Source organism: Gopherus evgoodei, chromosome 1 (genome assembly GCF_007399415.2).
Source record: "Gopherus evgoodei ecotype Sinaloan lineage chromosome 1, rGopEvg1_v1.p, whole genome shotgun sequence".
In the NCBI taxonomy this organism is placed as follows: Eukaryota; Metazoa; Chordata; order Testudines; family Testudinidae; genus Gopherus; species Gopherus evgoodei.
This window is the reverse complement of record NC_044322.1, coordinates 338,177,387-338,193,563: the sequence shown is the minus strand read 5'-3', so window position 1 is coordinate 338,193,563 and position 16,177 is coordinate 338,177,387. Positions and strand designations below refer to the sequence as shown.

Here is a 16,177-nt window from a genome sequence, read left to right as displayed (position 1 = left end):
TTCAGAAAATTTCAGGAAGTAGGGGAAGTTGCATTAGCATCCCTGCTTCTGCCTCCTTGCTGAGTCCATGGCTGCTCATGGCGGGGTTAATGGGCCAATCTCATCCTGGATAGGTTGAGGAGGTGATGGGTCAGTCCTATCCCAAAAAGTAAGGGGGTGGTGGGAGATTTCTCACCTACAGCCAGCCTAGGGCAGCGATTGGGGGCTGGCTTGCTCAACCCAGAGTACAGCTGTGGCTTCCTGTCCTACTGGTGGGAAGAGAGGATGGGGATGTCCACAACATTGTGATTAGGAGTCCTGTCTCCCACTTGTCCCACAGCAGCCCCTGAAAGCTGAGGAGACACCACAACAGTAGTGGCAAGGAGCTATGAAAAATCAGGAGTGGAGGGGGGCAATTACCCTTTCTGCCCCAAAGCCAATGATGCCCTGAATCCAGGGCTGGTCTTACCCTGAGGCGAACTGAGGTGGCCGCCTCAGGTGCCAGACTGTGAGGGAGTGCCTCTAGGACCCACAGTGTAGAAAATTGTGTCTGCTACGGGTGCATATGTATTCTCTCTGTTCTGGATGCACAGAAATGGTGGAGGAGGTGGGCACAAGAGACATAACAGGCTGGTAGGAGAAAAGGTGAGAGGGAATAACAGAAAGCAGCAGGAGCTGCAGGGAGAAAGAGGAGGAGGAGCCTCTTATGTACCTCTTTAGCACCCCCAGGAGCCTGGACTGATTAACACCAGCTTCTCAGGGAGCTTCCTGTTTCCTGCTGCTTCCCTGAACCCACTTGAGGAGAACAGGCAGTCAACTGAAGTAGCAGGAGCCAGTTAGGCCCTTAAGACACTGATATCTTTCCTCATTCAGACCCTAATACCAGCCTGCTTATTTGTCCCCTTCAACTGAGTGTTGAGAGGCACTATAGCTGGCACAGAACAGCAGTCATGAGTGAAAGAAGAAAACGCTTCTCTGGGGCAGCATTCAGAAAAAGCAACCAAGCAAAGGAAGCTTTTCTATCTAAGCAGGAAGTAGCTCTCCTGAGATACATAGACATAAATGTTCACAGTGAGCCTTCCAGCCTCAGTGAGGATGTGAGTGGTGAGGAGATGCCTGATCTTCCAGTTAGTCAGAGTGCAGGTGACCTGGCAGCTACTGCAGCATCCGTATCTCCATCTCAAATGGATGTAACCATGCACATTCCTGAAGAAAAGTGTAGATCAGAGAAGAGTGTGGTGGAGGCGCAAGAAACAGCTGCTGCTGAGTTTAGTTCCTTAAGTCTAGATGATCCAGGACTTTGGACCCATTTGAGCAGTAGCCTGAGGGACTTCCTTGTACTGCATGGGCCACAGCAAGTGAAAAACTTCATGTTCCCCAAAGGCAATAAAAATAGAAGTTTCCATCCAACACATTACTGGTGTGAAATCCTCAGTGGTGACAAAGTGGAGAGGCCATGGTTTATGTACTCAAAAACCCAGAATGCTGCATACTGTTTTTATTGCAAACGCTTCCAGTCTAATGTTCCAGCCACATAGGGTTCTACAGGAACAAAGGACTGGAAAAATCTGGCTAGAGATCTGGCAGGCCATGAGAAGGCAGTAAATCACCAGAGAGCATTTAATAGGTGGAGAGAGCTTGAGATGAGACTGAGGTTAAAAGCCACCATAGATGATCAGCATCAAGAGAAGACTGCATCAGAGTGTCTTTACTGGCAAAATGTTCTGAAAAGGCTCATTGCCATTGTGAGAATGCTTGCTACCCAAAACCTAGCACTGCATGGCACTTAAGATCAGCTGTATGTGCCAAACAATGGAAACTGCCTTAAAGAAGAAAGACACGGACCCGAGAGTTAAACCCTTGAGCTTTTTTTTTTTGTCCCATGCAGTTCTCATTCATTGAACTTGGTGGTCAGTGATGCAGCGTCAGCTTCTAGTGAGGCTGCTGAATTTTTTAATGTAATTCAAAGCATCTATGTATTTCTCTCTGCATCAACTCAGCGATGGCAGATTTTGAAGCAACATCCTGACGCTGAAACCACTGAGTGACACACGATGGGAAAGTTGAGTGGAGTGTATTTGGGATGTTGTATGATATTCCAAAACGCCTCACTATACCTGAAGAAAACCTACACCAGCAATGTAGGACACTAGACACAGTATTAACACACGATGACATGTGTGATATTGATGCAAGGTGATTTAGGTGATATATGTGTGATATTGATGCAAGGTGATTTACGTGATGAACTTAAAGCCCTTTCAAGATGCATTTCAGCAGGATCAACTCCAAAGGCTGTTCTGAAATATATGTGCACAAATAAGATGACCACCCTCTTTCCAAATGCTTTTGTTGCTCTGTGCATACTTCTAACACTTCCTGTAACAGTTGCCAGTGGAGAATGCAGCTTCTCCAAGCTGAAGTTAATAAAACCACATCTACACTCCACAATGACACAGGAGAGACTGGTCCGCCTTGCAACCATCTCAATAGAGCACGAGCTGGCCCAGACAGTGGACCTTCAGGAAGCAGTTCAAATCTTTCCAACCAAGAAGGCACAAAAAGCACCACTTTGATTATTCAAACAGATGAAAATGCCAGTGTTTGCTATGCAGACAAGAAAAGTTACATTTGCTGTTCAAGAGTCTGAAAGTGAAGTGTTACTTAAAATTTTTGAACAAGGCATTTTAAGTTGTTAGTTCTCCTTTACTGGGGTAGGTAGCAAAGATTTGAACTGCCCTGGTGCGGCTGTGGCTGGGAGCCCAAGGGCCCTTAAATCAACTCGGGGCTCCCAGCTGCAGAGGTGGCTAGGAGCTCCTCAGGGCCAGTGCAAGGAAGTTTCGTGCCCTAGGTGAAACTTCCACCTCTCACCCAGCTAACCCTGCCCCCCTCCATGGCAGCTAACTCAGCATCCGACCCGGGGAGCCCCCCCCCCCCGCAGCAGCTACCCCCCCACTGTGACAGCTAACCCCTCCCCCCCCCATCCCCCCACGGCAGCTAACTCCGTCCAGGGAGACTCCCCCCTCCCCCTCCCTGGTCACAGCAGTCAACCCTGCCTGGGGAGACTTCACCCCTCTCCCCCGCCGCTAGGGCGGCTAACCCTGCCTGGGTAGCCCGCCCCAGCTCACCTCGGCTCCGCCTCCTCCACTGAGCACGCTGGCGCTGCTCTAATTCTCCTCCCCACCCAGGCTTGCGGCACTGATTGGAGGAGACTTAGAGCTGGGCTGTGTGCTTAGCGGAGGAGGCAGAGTGGAGGTGAGCTGGGGCGGGGAGCTGTTCCCCTGTGCGCCCCCTCCCCTGTTACTGCAGGCAGACCTCCCCACGCGCCCCCCCCACCCAGTTCACCTCCACTCCACCTCCTCGCCTGAGGGCACTTTTAGGCACCCCCAACCACTAGGCGCCCTAGGCGGCCGCCTAATTTGCCTACATGGTTGCACCAGCCCTGGAGCCCCTGGGGCTCAGAGACAAATTAAAGGGCCTGGGGCTCTGGCTGCCGGAGAGCTCCAGGCCCTTTAAATCTCCATCACAGAGAGCTCTGAGCCCTTTAAATCCCAGCCCCAGCCAGACCGGCGCTAGGGGTTTGAGCGCCCTAGGCAGACAGCAATTTCGCTGTCCCGCGTGCTGGTCCCACAGCTCCGCTGGAGCTGCCGCTGTGGTGCCTGCGGAGGGTCCGGTGCTCCGCGGCTCCGGTGGAGCTGCCGCAGTCATGCCGCAGTCCACCGGAGCCGCGGAGCACCGGACCCTCCGCAGGCACCACTGCGCCAGCTCCACTGGAGCCGCCTGCCACCCCCTCTGGCAAAACGGCGCCCACCATTTATTCTGGTGCCCTAGGCGATTGCCTAGGCTGCCTAAATGGTAGCGCCAGTCCTGGCCCCAGCCCAGCTACCAGAGCCACAGGTGGGACTTAAAGGGCTCTGGGCTGCCTGCAGCCGCTTGAGCTCTGAGCCCTTTAAATCCTGGACCCAGCCCAGCTCCCCGAGCCATGGGCAGGATTAAATTCCTGCTGTGGAAGCCGGTGCGGTCCGGCACGGTGTACTGGCTCTTGCTTGTACGCCGTACCATACAGGACTCTATTGGCTTACTTTCACCTCTGTGTCAGTCTCATTCTTAGGTGCCTAACTCTACTCATTTTTTGTAGGAGCCCAACTGCTTAACTCTGGGCTGAAGACTCCCCAGGGCAGCGGGGTGCCTAAAGTTGGGTGCTGCAGTGCTGAGCCTTAATCCCTGCTGTAAGATCTAGCCTCAGCAGGATACTGTGTGGAGGAAAAGGGATACTGGTTAGGAGAAAGAGGCAGACCGATGTTCAATACCTAGCCCTCCCCATCCTTGTATATACCTCTACTGTCAGTAGCATCTGTTGTTTGCACTGCACTATATCTAGATATTGCTTGTAGCTGATAAACTTAAATAGACTAAGGCGGCAGTGACCCTGTCCGGGGTTTTTCCACTGCCGCCCACTCTCAGCCTCATAAACTAGGGCTGACTCAGGTTTTCTCTGTGACTCCTGCCGTCTCTTGGTACTGTTAGCTGCAGGTGTCGTTACCTCCCACATCCCTCGCCAGCCTGGCTACGTGCGGGGGTCCGGAGCGCTCCGCGCACCCGGCGCAGTCCCAGCGCTGGCTGCAGGGTGTCGGGGGACCAGCGGACTTGCTAGGCACGCGCTGCGCAGGGTCAGCCTAAGCACAGGCTCTTAGGTGCACTGCCCTGGGCTTTGTTCTCCCCCTTCCCCTCAGAGAGAGCAGCGCTGCCCCCCCGCACCACCCCTCTGCGGGGCCTACTGCCCCCGCGCCTTGTGGCCAGTAATCAGCGTCTCCCTGCACCCAACGCTGCCCGCCCGTAGCCCGCTCCGAGGGTACCCCAGACACGTGGCTGGGCAACTCCCCGGGCCCGACTCACGTGAGGGGCCTTTATCGTTAGCTTGGGCCCCGCCCCCTTTCCCTTCTCGCTCAAATTTGGGCATCAGGTCAGGGCCGGGAGGCTTCGCTGTGGCTAAGGCGCATGCTCCGAGCTCCCGCGCGTGCTTAGTAAGAGAAAAGCGGCCCATCCCGTGACTGGCAGGCTAGATAGCCCCGCCCCCGTGCCGGCTCCGCCCCTGCCGGCCAGCTGGGCACAAGTCCCCTCCCCGCCCGCCGGAGCCTCCCTCAAGCTCAAACTCCCCGAGCTCCAGGAGCGGCGGCCGCGGCTGGTAACTTTCCTCCCAAGTGCGGGTGCGGGCAGGACCTATGCGCCCCGGCTGATCGCGCCCCGGCAGGGCAGCAGGAGCGGCCCCGAGCCCGCCCCCTGGCCGGGCGGGGGGCGCTGAGCGGCGGCGGTTGCCCCATGTCCCGCAAGGCCAGTGAGAATGTGGAGTACACGCTGCGGAGCCTGAGCAACCTGATGGGGGAGAAGCGCCGGAGGCAGCCGGACGGCTCGGCCGGCTCCAGCGCGGCGGCGGCCGGGGAACGCAGCCTGATCGCCGCCGAGTCCTGCTCCAGCATCAACAGCCAGGCGTCCGGCGGGGAGCTGGAGCGGGCGGCCCGGCGGCAGTTCCAGCAGGACGAGACCCCGGGCTTCGTCTACGTGCTGTCGGTGTTCTCCGCCCTGGGGGGCTTCCTCTTCGGCTATGACACCGGCGTGGTGTCCGGGGCCTTGCTGCTCCTCAAGAGGGAGCTCAACCTGGGCGCTCTCTGGCAGGAGCTGCTGGTCTCCAGCACTGTGGGCGCCGCCGCGCTCTCGGCGCTGGCCGGCGGGGTGCTGAACGGACTGTGGGGCCGCCGACCCTGCATCCTCCTGTCCAGCTGCTTCTTCATCGCGGGCGCCGCCCTGCTGGCCGCTGCCCAGGACAAGGAGACCCTGCTAGGGGGGCGCATCGTGGTGGGGCTGGGCATCGGTGAGTCCTGCGCTGCCAGCCCGCTGCTCTCCCCCTCGATCCCCGCCGCTTCCCCTTCCCTCCCTCTGCTTCTCTGCCCCGGTTCCCCCGCCCCCTCCTGCGCCGCGGCTCGTCCCTTTCAGTGACGCGTGACTTTGTTTCAGTAACTCGGCAAGTCGGACCCGAGCGCTGAGAGTCGCTGGCGAGTTCACAGACGGGCCGGGGAAGCGCTGGGAATGAGGGTGCTTTGGGTCTGCCCCCACCACGCAGGTCTCCCTCCAGGGAAATGCCACTCCCGGCTAGAGTGACAGGAGTTGAGGTTGTATGGGAGGGGCCAGCACTGTTCAGCTTGGGGCCGTCTGGCTACCAGCACTGACCCTCAAAAGTAGGCGACCCCTCACCTAGGGACGACATGCGTATTGTGTAGCCTGAAAGTGAGAGTCGGACTGGGAGTCTTTCTTTCCCTGTGTGCTGTGGAGGAATAACAGGTATTATCCTGGGCTCATCACTGTCGGGCGGCTCTAGGGATTTTGCCGCCCCAGGCAAGGCCGGCAGGCAGGCTGCCTCCGGCGCCTTGCTTACCGACGGTCCGCTGGTCCCGCGGCTTCGGTGGACTTCCCGCAGAAGCCGCGGGACCTGCGGACAGTCCACAGGCAAGTCGCCAGAGGCAGCCTGCCTGCTACCCTCACGGCGCCGGCCGAGCGCCCCCAGTGGCTTGCTGTCCCAAGGACGCGCTTGGCGTGCTGGGGCCTGGAGCCGCCCCTGATCACTGTAGCATCTGAGTGCCTTCCAGTAGCATATTAAGCAGTGCAGCTACATATCTGACCTGTGTGGTTAGTTCTCTCATTCTCTTCCCCAGAGAGAGAAGCGCTGGCAGTGGACTGACTGGTTTTGTTAGTTTTTCTTTTTAATGTACATATACCTGTTGCTGTGTGTGTTAGAGAAGGCAAGGTCAGAGAATGGGCTTTGTGTAGCATGAAGCGGTGAGGCTTGTGATGGAATGCTAACTGGAGCTCTGCAGTGGACTCTTATGTCATTGGGCAGGTTGCGTTGCCTATCTCCCTCCTTTCCCATCTGTAAAATGGGAATAATACTACCTCCTAGAGTTGGTTATTGGGATTAAGGTCTGCATATGGCTTTGAACCTGAAAAGTGCTATATCAATGCTAAGTATTTGAGTGTGAGGATAAATATCTGTCTTGCCACTTCATTCAGGCTCAGTATCCTGTGGTCTGTGTATTTGGCCAGTTTTCTGATTCTCCTCCATCTACAGTAGATGACTATCTGCATGGGTGCTCTCATTTGTTAGAGAACCATTTTCAAAGCTGTGTGTGGAATGTTGCTTCTCATGAAATTGCCTCCACAGATTTTTTACTTCTGGAGTTATGTGCCATGCCATAAAAAGCATTAAAGCAGTTAGCTGTGGGAGGAAGTGAGCTGTGATGTGTGGGTGGAGTGGCACCTGGATATTGATAGGTTTTTAATAATTCCAAAATTTGTACAGAATGAGACATTATCTCCACAGATCCCTGTTCTTGGTATTTACTTACCATTAAGTGTAGTTCTCCAATTTACTCAAAATATTAATTAGGAATTATGACTGTGTGGAGATGGAAAGCAAGTTTAGCAGCAAGTAGTAGCTACCCAAACCACAAAAGAACATATCCTTAGGCTAGGTCTACTCTAACAAGTTAAGTTGACCCAGTTACATTGCTCACCAGCCACATAGTTAAGTCAATCTAATTGGAGGTCTGGACAGCACTAGAACAATTCTTCTGTTGACCTACCTACAGCCTGTCAGGGAGGTGGGTTAACTACAGTGATGGGAGACCCTTTGCTGTAGTGAGTGGCTACGCTGAAGAGATGCAGCAGCACATCTTCAGCTGTAGCTGTATTTGTTTAAGCATAGACATAACCTCAGACTGTTCACATTGGCACACCCCACAACCTAGTGCAAGTCTCCGGCAAATATTTTAAGCAATGTGTTTGGGAACATCATCTTTCTTATTGGCATGGGATTGTATTCCCTCATTCCAGCCCACCTAAAACGGGAGGAGTGCTGTCCCTTCTGGCATATGCAGTGGAATGGGGGAGAAGTTGTTCTCTGCTATTACCTGCTCCAACTTCCAGGTTTTTGGGTTTTTTTGAGGGTCCTCCTCTATAAATATCTCCCTTGTCAATTCTAGAGGCAAAGAGAGTGATCAAAAGTAGAGAATATGAAAAAATAGATTCTGGATTAACACACTAACCTCATAACCTCTGTGGTTTTCTGCGCTGTTTTGCTCCATTGGACACATACTGAAGGTATAACTATGAAAATACACTAATAAGCTAGTAGAAATTCTTTGGTTCAGCTAGACAGCATTTGTTTTAGAAGCCAGAGAATCAGGATTTAGATTCCATTAGTGCTTCCTTGAGTAGAATGAATTGCTATTTTGTTTTTTGGTGTGTAGTTCTTGATACACATCTGTATGGATTGTAAATATAGGTAATTCTACCTGATGTCGTCTTTTCCAAGATGTACTGGATGAGCTTAAAATGTGGACAATACTTACTCCATTTTAATCTTGATAGGGAGGGGGAGGGTCTGCTGCATGCCAAATGAGTCCTAAATAACACTTTGTGTCTCATATTCTGGGACCCACACAGTTACAACAACATTGCACTCCACACATGTCACTCTTCAGTTGCCTCACCTTCTCCCTAGACGTAAAGCTTTTATCGACACCAACCTTCATCTAAGGAAGCTTGAAGGGCTCCAAAGATCCCATCAAGTGTGGCTCCTTTGGTTTTTGGGAGTTCATTCTTCTCTCTGTTGCACTTTCAGCCGTTGTATAGAAGAACTCCGTATGAGACTGAGTGTTATTTCTCAGCCATTAAATGAGCACATTTTTTGAGAATTCTGTAACTTGTTACCAACATACTTGCTGTGATGCAATTAAGTTTCTTTTTTTAAAGAAAAAAAGGTAAACTAAATCATAGTCGAGGTGTTCCAGTTAAATTTACTACAGTGATGATGTACAAAACAATCGGAATATATACTGTATGCCCTGGATGGAAAGCATTTGATGCCGTTGATACCCACAAATATTAAGGTTGGGAATGATTTTTTTTTTTAACTCTAAGCCCACATACAAAGTATGAGGGCCTATTTCTATATTACGTACAGTGTCATCATGGATACATACAATGTGTATGTTATTTGCACTATAAGTTGTATCGAGGACAGTACAGAAAATTGCATCATTACCCTAAATACTTGTTTCTTTTATAATGTTCTGATGGTAATTGGGGTTTATGAACAATTGAAGATTTGATCTAATTTGTACTATTTACTTTTTGCATCTGAAAAGTTTAACTTTTATTTTTGTTCCAACTTAGAGTCTCAATGTAGTCCATTGGCAAACTTCTTTTGACTTCATTTACTTCAGTTAATTTCAGTGTCAGTGAGACGCTCTTGTTGACACTGACATTTATGCTGTGCTCAGGATTGTCAAGGACTGTCCCAAATCCATGTTTGTACCATGGCTTCTAGTTTTGGTGGGCATTGCACCAGTGAATATCAGACGAGATGCTGCTGTGGTCTTGGAGTACAGCAAGATCCCGATTGTACTGGACCTGCCAATACAGCAACACCGTAATCCACTGCCACTCTCAGGGCTCAAATTCAAGAAGCCTTTTTGGGTACATGTGTCAACGCTACAGGGCAATGGAAAGGACACGAGCTCTTGCTGGTTCAAATCATGGGCCATTTGTGACATCCCAAACAAAGACCTGATTCAAGATCCAACCAAGGGGTCCCAGGATTCTGCCTTTCCCATACTCAGTGGACTGCACTCAACGATATTCAGACAATGCACGGAAGTTGTGGATATCTCTTTCACAAATGGAAAGATCAAAGAATCAAGAAATTATGACTGGTGAGGTACAAACCATGTGATACATCATGAACAGCTGCCCAATTCATGCTTACAGTGGTGGCACCAGGAGGATCCATTTAGCTACCCCAGAAACATTAGAATGGCTTTCGAATCTCAAAATGCAATTATAATGCCAGCCCCTTGCTTTTCAAATACCATATGAAAGAAGATTTACTTCAATGGAACTAGGACAGACTGGTCCTTTTTTAAATTTGTTTTTGCGTTTGAAGATCTATACAGACCTGATTCTACGCTCTCTTGCAAAGGTGTTAGTTATGCTGGTGTCAAACCAGAGTAGTAGTAGATTTTTGACTCCATGTTTTTGAATGCAATATGGCTTTGTGGGTTGAAGTACAGACTGGAAATCAGGAGGTCAGGGTTTTATTTGTGATAGTCAGACATCCTGTCACCTTAAGTAAGTGACTTTACCTCTCTGTGCTTCCCTTTTCCCATCTGTACAGCGGAAATAATGCTTGTCTTGCAGGGCTTTTGTAAAGTAAATGTGCTGAGATTCTTGGATGGAAGGCACTGCAGAAACTGAATAAAATTGTTGACCTCTTTCAAATGTGGTGGTTCTTTATACATGTGGTGATATGTTGATATTGCTTATTGTTTTAGAAAATGAGACGTTAGTCATTCATTCATAACAATCTGAGCAAAAAAGTTATTAATAGAATATGTAGTGATTCCAACAGGATTTGAACAACCCACAACCTTCTGTATAAAAGTAATGATGCTCTTATCCAGCAAGCTCTGCATAGTGTCTGTTTGTTTTTTGTGTGTGTGTGAGAGAGAGAATTTTTGGAGTTTTAAATTAGCCACCAGAGGGAGCTTGGATAATCTCATGAAAGCAACAGAAATTTGGAGATATGCAAAATGTAGACATTTTAGTCAATATTTCTGTCAGTTCAGCCAAACTGGAATCCTGGTATTACATACGAAAAGAGAAGGATAGCAGATGAACAACAAAATTTATTCCTCTTTTTGCCATATATTTTTAAAAAGAGTTTTTTGTAATGTTATTGTTGGAAAACATAAGTGTAACTGAACTGGGTGTGTGATACAATTCATTCCTGTATGGAAAGCAACAGCAAGGAAGAAAACCACTATATATCCTGCTAATCTTGCAACATATAACCTAGCCTAATTTCATCTGTATGCAATTTTTATATTCTGGTGGTTATCTAAGATGCAGGTCTCTCTAGCATTGTCTATATCCCCAGTCCTTTTCATGAAACAGCAGGCTAGGAATGAATGGTCTTGCATTTGAATTAGGATTGCACTGTTACAGGTGAATGACATCATTTGGGATCCAAAATAATCTGCCTCTGCATGGGAAAAAAGGTGGTAATCCGGACTCTGTATGCAAATTGAACTCTCTTCTTTCTGCTTCCACCCGTGTACCATTGCAGACTATGGATTTACCCTGCCCTCAGCTACCTAGTAGAGCATATTTAGTAAAATGAGTTAATGTACATGTGCAATAGCTGTGGTGTGGTCTGAAACATGCAGTGAAGTTCATTAATTCAGCTCATTCAGTCCTAGTGAATTGTCCATGTTTTGTTAATTCCATGGATTCCTAATTATATATTCATATTATAACAGTTTTAGATGGTGTAGGGGGTGGGGTTGAGGTGGCAGAGATGAAGGGTTTGTTGGAGTAAGAGTGAGTAGAAGAATAGGGGAACCTGAGACTTAAGGGGGGAAAAATGAGATGTCTAGAAGGTCCTGACTTGACTTGTTTATAATTTTTGTTTTCATTTGTACATGGTTGGTTTACTACACTCAGTAGGTCCCTAGGATAAGAGAAGGGAGAAACTATTGTTACTTCTCTTGATGTGAGCAGTTAGCCAAATTTGCAGTATTGGGGTTTGTTCAGTTAGGAGAAATTGATAAGTCAGTTATCTTCTTTCATGCAATCTTGTTTGTTTACAAAGTACTCCTTCTGGTATTCTGCACCACTATGCAATGTAGAATTTGCGTGGAATCAGTGTTTCCCCTAGAATTTTTATTTTTCCTCACAGAACTTGTGATTTCCCCACCCCTCCGCACTTCCACCTGCTGTCAGTCCCAGTCGCCTTGGGCTAACAGCAGGAGTGTCATTATATTGTCATTTTGACAAATAAAATATGCGCAGAATTTTAAAATATTCACAGAATTTTTAATTTTGATGCATGTATATTCTTTGTTATATTCTGAAGTTCTGTGCCCTAGAATACAGGAAAGGACAATTTCTTTGCTCAGTGTTAGAAGCCTGCCTTTCAAACCAGCACTCAGCACCTAAGATTTTTTTTTTTCCCCTTCCCCCCCCCCCCTTATCTGTGTCTCAGGGCCACGTTACCTCCACTTAAGTTACTATCTGCTTGGCAGGCTTTCTGCTTCTCTCAGACGCTTACCCAAACAACACCAGCTGAGCCCCTGCCCAAATACCCTCAGGAATTTGAGCTATGTCTACTCTGCAATTAAAAACCCATGGCTGGCCTATGCTGGCTGACTCATGCTAAGGGGCAGTTTAATTGCAGAGTAGATGTTCTGGGGATAGAGCCCTGTCTTCAGCCCAAGAACCCTGCAAGGTGGAAGGTCCCAGAGGTCAGGCTGCAGTCCAAGCCCAAATGTCTACATCCCAATTGAACTGTCCCACATCCTGAGCTCCATGAGCCCAAGTCAGCTGTCACGGGCTATCTGCTTACTGTGTAGACATACCCTGAATGGTCTTGGATGTGTCTTTGTTTTGGCTGGAAACATGCTTCTGTGTTTTGTGATGAAGTCCACTTAACTCTCTTAAATACCTGATTACAATGGCTTCTTTACACCTTAAAAATGTAAGGTGGTAGTTATGCCCCACGCCTAATAACAAGGTTTATCCTACACCATAGCAATATACTGCTGAAGCTGCTTCTGGCTGTGTCAACCCTCCTGAAGCTCACAAAGGGAGGGTCTTTATCACCGTTTGAAAAGCTAGGGAAAGTAGATATGTGGCAAGTTGCTCTTGACATTTACTAGTGATTACAGAAGCTCTGTCATCCCTCACTTCCTGAACAGTGCATCAGCAGGCAATGTGCCCACACTCCATCGGCTTGTCTGCCTTCTGTGCTCCCCTTCCCTCTACTTCCTCCTTTTCTGCCAGTTTGAAGCATACCCTTCCTCTGACACCAGCATTCAAAATGCTTACCAAATGTAGGAAATGTTTGTAATAGAGCTTTTCAGCCTCTGTACTTCAGATAGGTTAAATAATTTAGCCGTGTGTTTTTACACACACACCATATTCAATCTAGCATCCTTCTTCTGGATAACCATCCTGTCTTGTAATCTCAATAAGACTAATCAATCTACCGGAGGAGGCAAGGGTTAGGATTAAAAAGGGTTATGCATCAGAGGTTGGGGTATAATTGGTGGAGGGTCTCCTGAGGGAGAGACTGAGTCCCCTTGACAGCGAGGGTCAGCACCAAATATAATCTTGACATTAATGCTTGACCAAAGTATTGTCAATATTTACTGACCCCATTTGTACCCCTCTGTTTTAAGATGTTGTTTCAAATGCTCTGGACCATTTTTTTTTTTAATATACTGAAAACACTGCAAAATCCCCACTAACAATGTGAGTTTGTCCCTCTCTAGTAGCTACACAATATCTGGATGTTTGAGCCTGCTCCTGCCTTTTGAACTAAAGGCCTTAGGACCACATTTTTAAAGATATTTAGGCATTTAGATGCAGATAGGTGCATAGCATGATTTTAAATAAGTGTGTGTGTGTGTGTGTGTGTGTGTGTGTGTATATGTGTGTGTGTGTGTGTGTGTGTGTGTGTATGTATGTGTATATATATATATATTCCCTCCCCACCCCCCAAAAAGGGTGTAGGCGCTTAACTCCCCTGCATTGAAGCAGTAGCTGCTCATGCTTTTAAATCTAGAGGTCTGGAATTCATTCTCCCAGAGAGGGGATGTCATTGTGAACAGCTCTATAAGGGGTATAGACCTGAGCTGTCAGAATGGGTTACATACTCCTCGTGACCAGAGATACTCATCCCAAACTTTTAGAGGTCCACAGCTATTCAGATCCTCACATGAATCTGAAGGGATTTAGTGCCTGCATCTAAAAGGATGATCTGCTAGTGCATGAGCTGAAATACAGGTCCATTAGCTCAAAGGCAGTATAGACTCATAAATGACTGTGATGTAGCCCTTACAGGGGGGACAAAGAGCCCCATGATTTAGGATAGGTTATGGTTGCATCTTCTGAAGACTTTTACCCTCATAGTAAGCAGCGTCCCAAACCCTTTGCCATTGTATTGGTGTAACTCCTGGATGCTATTTTCATAGTTTGTCATAAGTAACATTGTGTCACATACAGGATGTTAAATTTTAGGAACCTTAACTAATACAAAACGTAAGACCACTTTAAACTCACACTTGTCCTAAATACTCATACCAAAGAATTGTACATGTTCAATTACATTCCTCAAACTGTTCTAGTGCACTTATTAATAAGAGGTCTGAAGCAAATGTGACTTTTTGGAAAATATTTGGTCACATGGAGCTTTTTGAAATAGTTATAATTAACCTCCTTATTTTTTCCTTCTAAGTGCTCTAGGAAGTTCATGTAGCTCATATATGAATATACATTTGAAATTGATCTTTTAACTCAACACACAGATCTTGCATAATACTTTCAAGTTGTTATGGAAATCTGTGTGCAAACTTTACTATGTGGTACTAGAGTTTCATTATAATACATACATTTCTTGTACAATGTGTAGATTAAAGTATTTCAGTTCATGTTACAAAACATATGCCATAAAACACATGCACTTCTTGGATCCAGGTTAGCATGTTGTAAAAACATTAACTTTTGCGCTTCCTGACTGTAATTTTAACTCTGCAACCTCAACATTACATTAGCATAATGTTTACATTTAACTTCCTGTGAGGAGAGGGTAGCAGAGGAGAATTGTCCCTGTTTTAAAAAAACAAAAACAAAAAACAAATAAACAATTTATTCTTCAACTACTTCAACTTTTTTTACACACATTGTCAAATCCATGCAGTTATTGTATATGAACTCATTTTCAAAATGCATTTTTTCCAAAGGGGGAAGATCAGTGACATCAGTCTAGCAAGTATAAAGAAAATTATAAAAATTACCCAATGGAACTCCTGTAAAACAAACTGCTTAAATGGAAGCGTTTATGAACAGGTGTGTGTGTATTATATAAAATCAAGGGTATTACTGAAAGGCAACCATAGCAGTCGCATGGAGCTGTGTCTGCACTATAACACTTTCTGGTACGCATTATTAGAATTGAATCTGTATGTAAATTCTCTCCTAAGAGAGTACTAATGTATATCTTACACTTACGTCTACAGGGATGACAAAATTCCAAAACACTTTCCTTTTTAATTATTAAAAGTTGGCATTGAAATCACTAGATTAACTTTTTCTTTTGAGCTGTGAGAATCACTAACACTTCCATGTTTGGATTCAGATATTTAACCTGATCTAGAAGTCCATTTTCAATAACAGTGGTTCCATATTCTTGTGTAAGCGAAGTGAGTGAAGTTTCAGAAAATTAGGTTCCGTTAATCTTTAGGAATTACATTTAGTAGAAATATAGGGTTCTGCCAGGGCCGCCTAGTGGATTCAGGGGGCCTGGGGCAAAGCCGGGTCTTCGGCAGCAGGTCCCTCTTTGAGGGAAAGATCAGCTGCTGAATTGCCACTGAAGAACTAAGCGTCAGTGCTAGAGCAGCCTAAGTGCTGCTAATCACGGCTCCCCCTCCCACCCTACTCCCCCACCCGCTGCTTGTGGTGCTTGTAATCACCGGACAGCACTCCAAAGCTTTGGCAGCACTTCCGCAGCGGGTCTTTCACTTGCTGAGCCCACGTCCACACTACAGGGTAAAATCGATGTTATTAAAATCGATTTTATAAAGCAGGCTTTATAAAATCGATTTTGCGCGTCCACACTAGGGCTACTTACATCGATGTTGAGCGTCCATGTTCCCTGGCGTCCATGTTTTCCCTGAGCGTTGCACTCTGGGTACCTATCCCACAGTTCCTGCACGGGTCCCTGCCCTTTGGAATTATGGGTTACTAGCCCAGTGCATGATGGGATCAAAGTCCCCGTCCTGGGTGGTTCTGGGTACAGCCCCCCCCCCCCCTTCCTGTAAACGGCACACAGTCAGTTCGCGCTGTTTTTACTGGCTGCAGTGAGGGAAACGCCATTTTGCAGCAAGCATGGATCCAGGTCTGCTCTTGTCCTTGATCGCGAATGCTGTAAATAATTCACGCATTCTCGTTCTATCACTGCTGACCCATGATGCAGAAATGCAAGAGAGAATGCTTGAATGCGGGGACGACAGCGATGACGAACTGGAGAACGAGTTTTCTGACACCCCGGGCCCCTGCACGTTGGAGCTCCTGACAGTTATGGGTG

At 47.6% G+C, this 16,177-nt stretch overlaps 1 protein-coding gene across 1 annotated transcript in view; it reads left to right on the top strand.

Annotated features, from left to right (window-relative positions):
- The first annotated feature begins 5,274 nt into the window (after nucleotides 1-5,274).
- The window catches only part of SLC2A13 (solute carrier family 2 member 13), a 346,965-nt gene continuing 336,062 nt past the window's right edge, over nucleotides 5,275-16,177 (top strand). Inside the window, exon 1 of the mRNA XM_030534907.1 lies at nucleotides 5,275-5,848. Coding sequence (XP_030390767.1) covers nucleotides 5,299-5,848 — 550 coding nt within the window. The 5' untranslated portion in view covers nucleotides 5,275-5,298. The remainder of the gene's footprint in view (nucleotides 5,849-16,177) is intronic.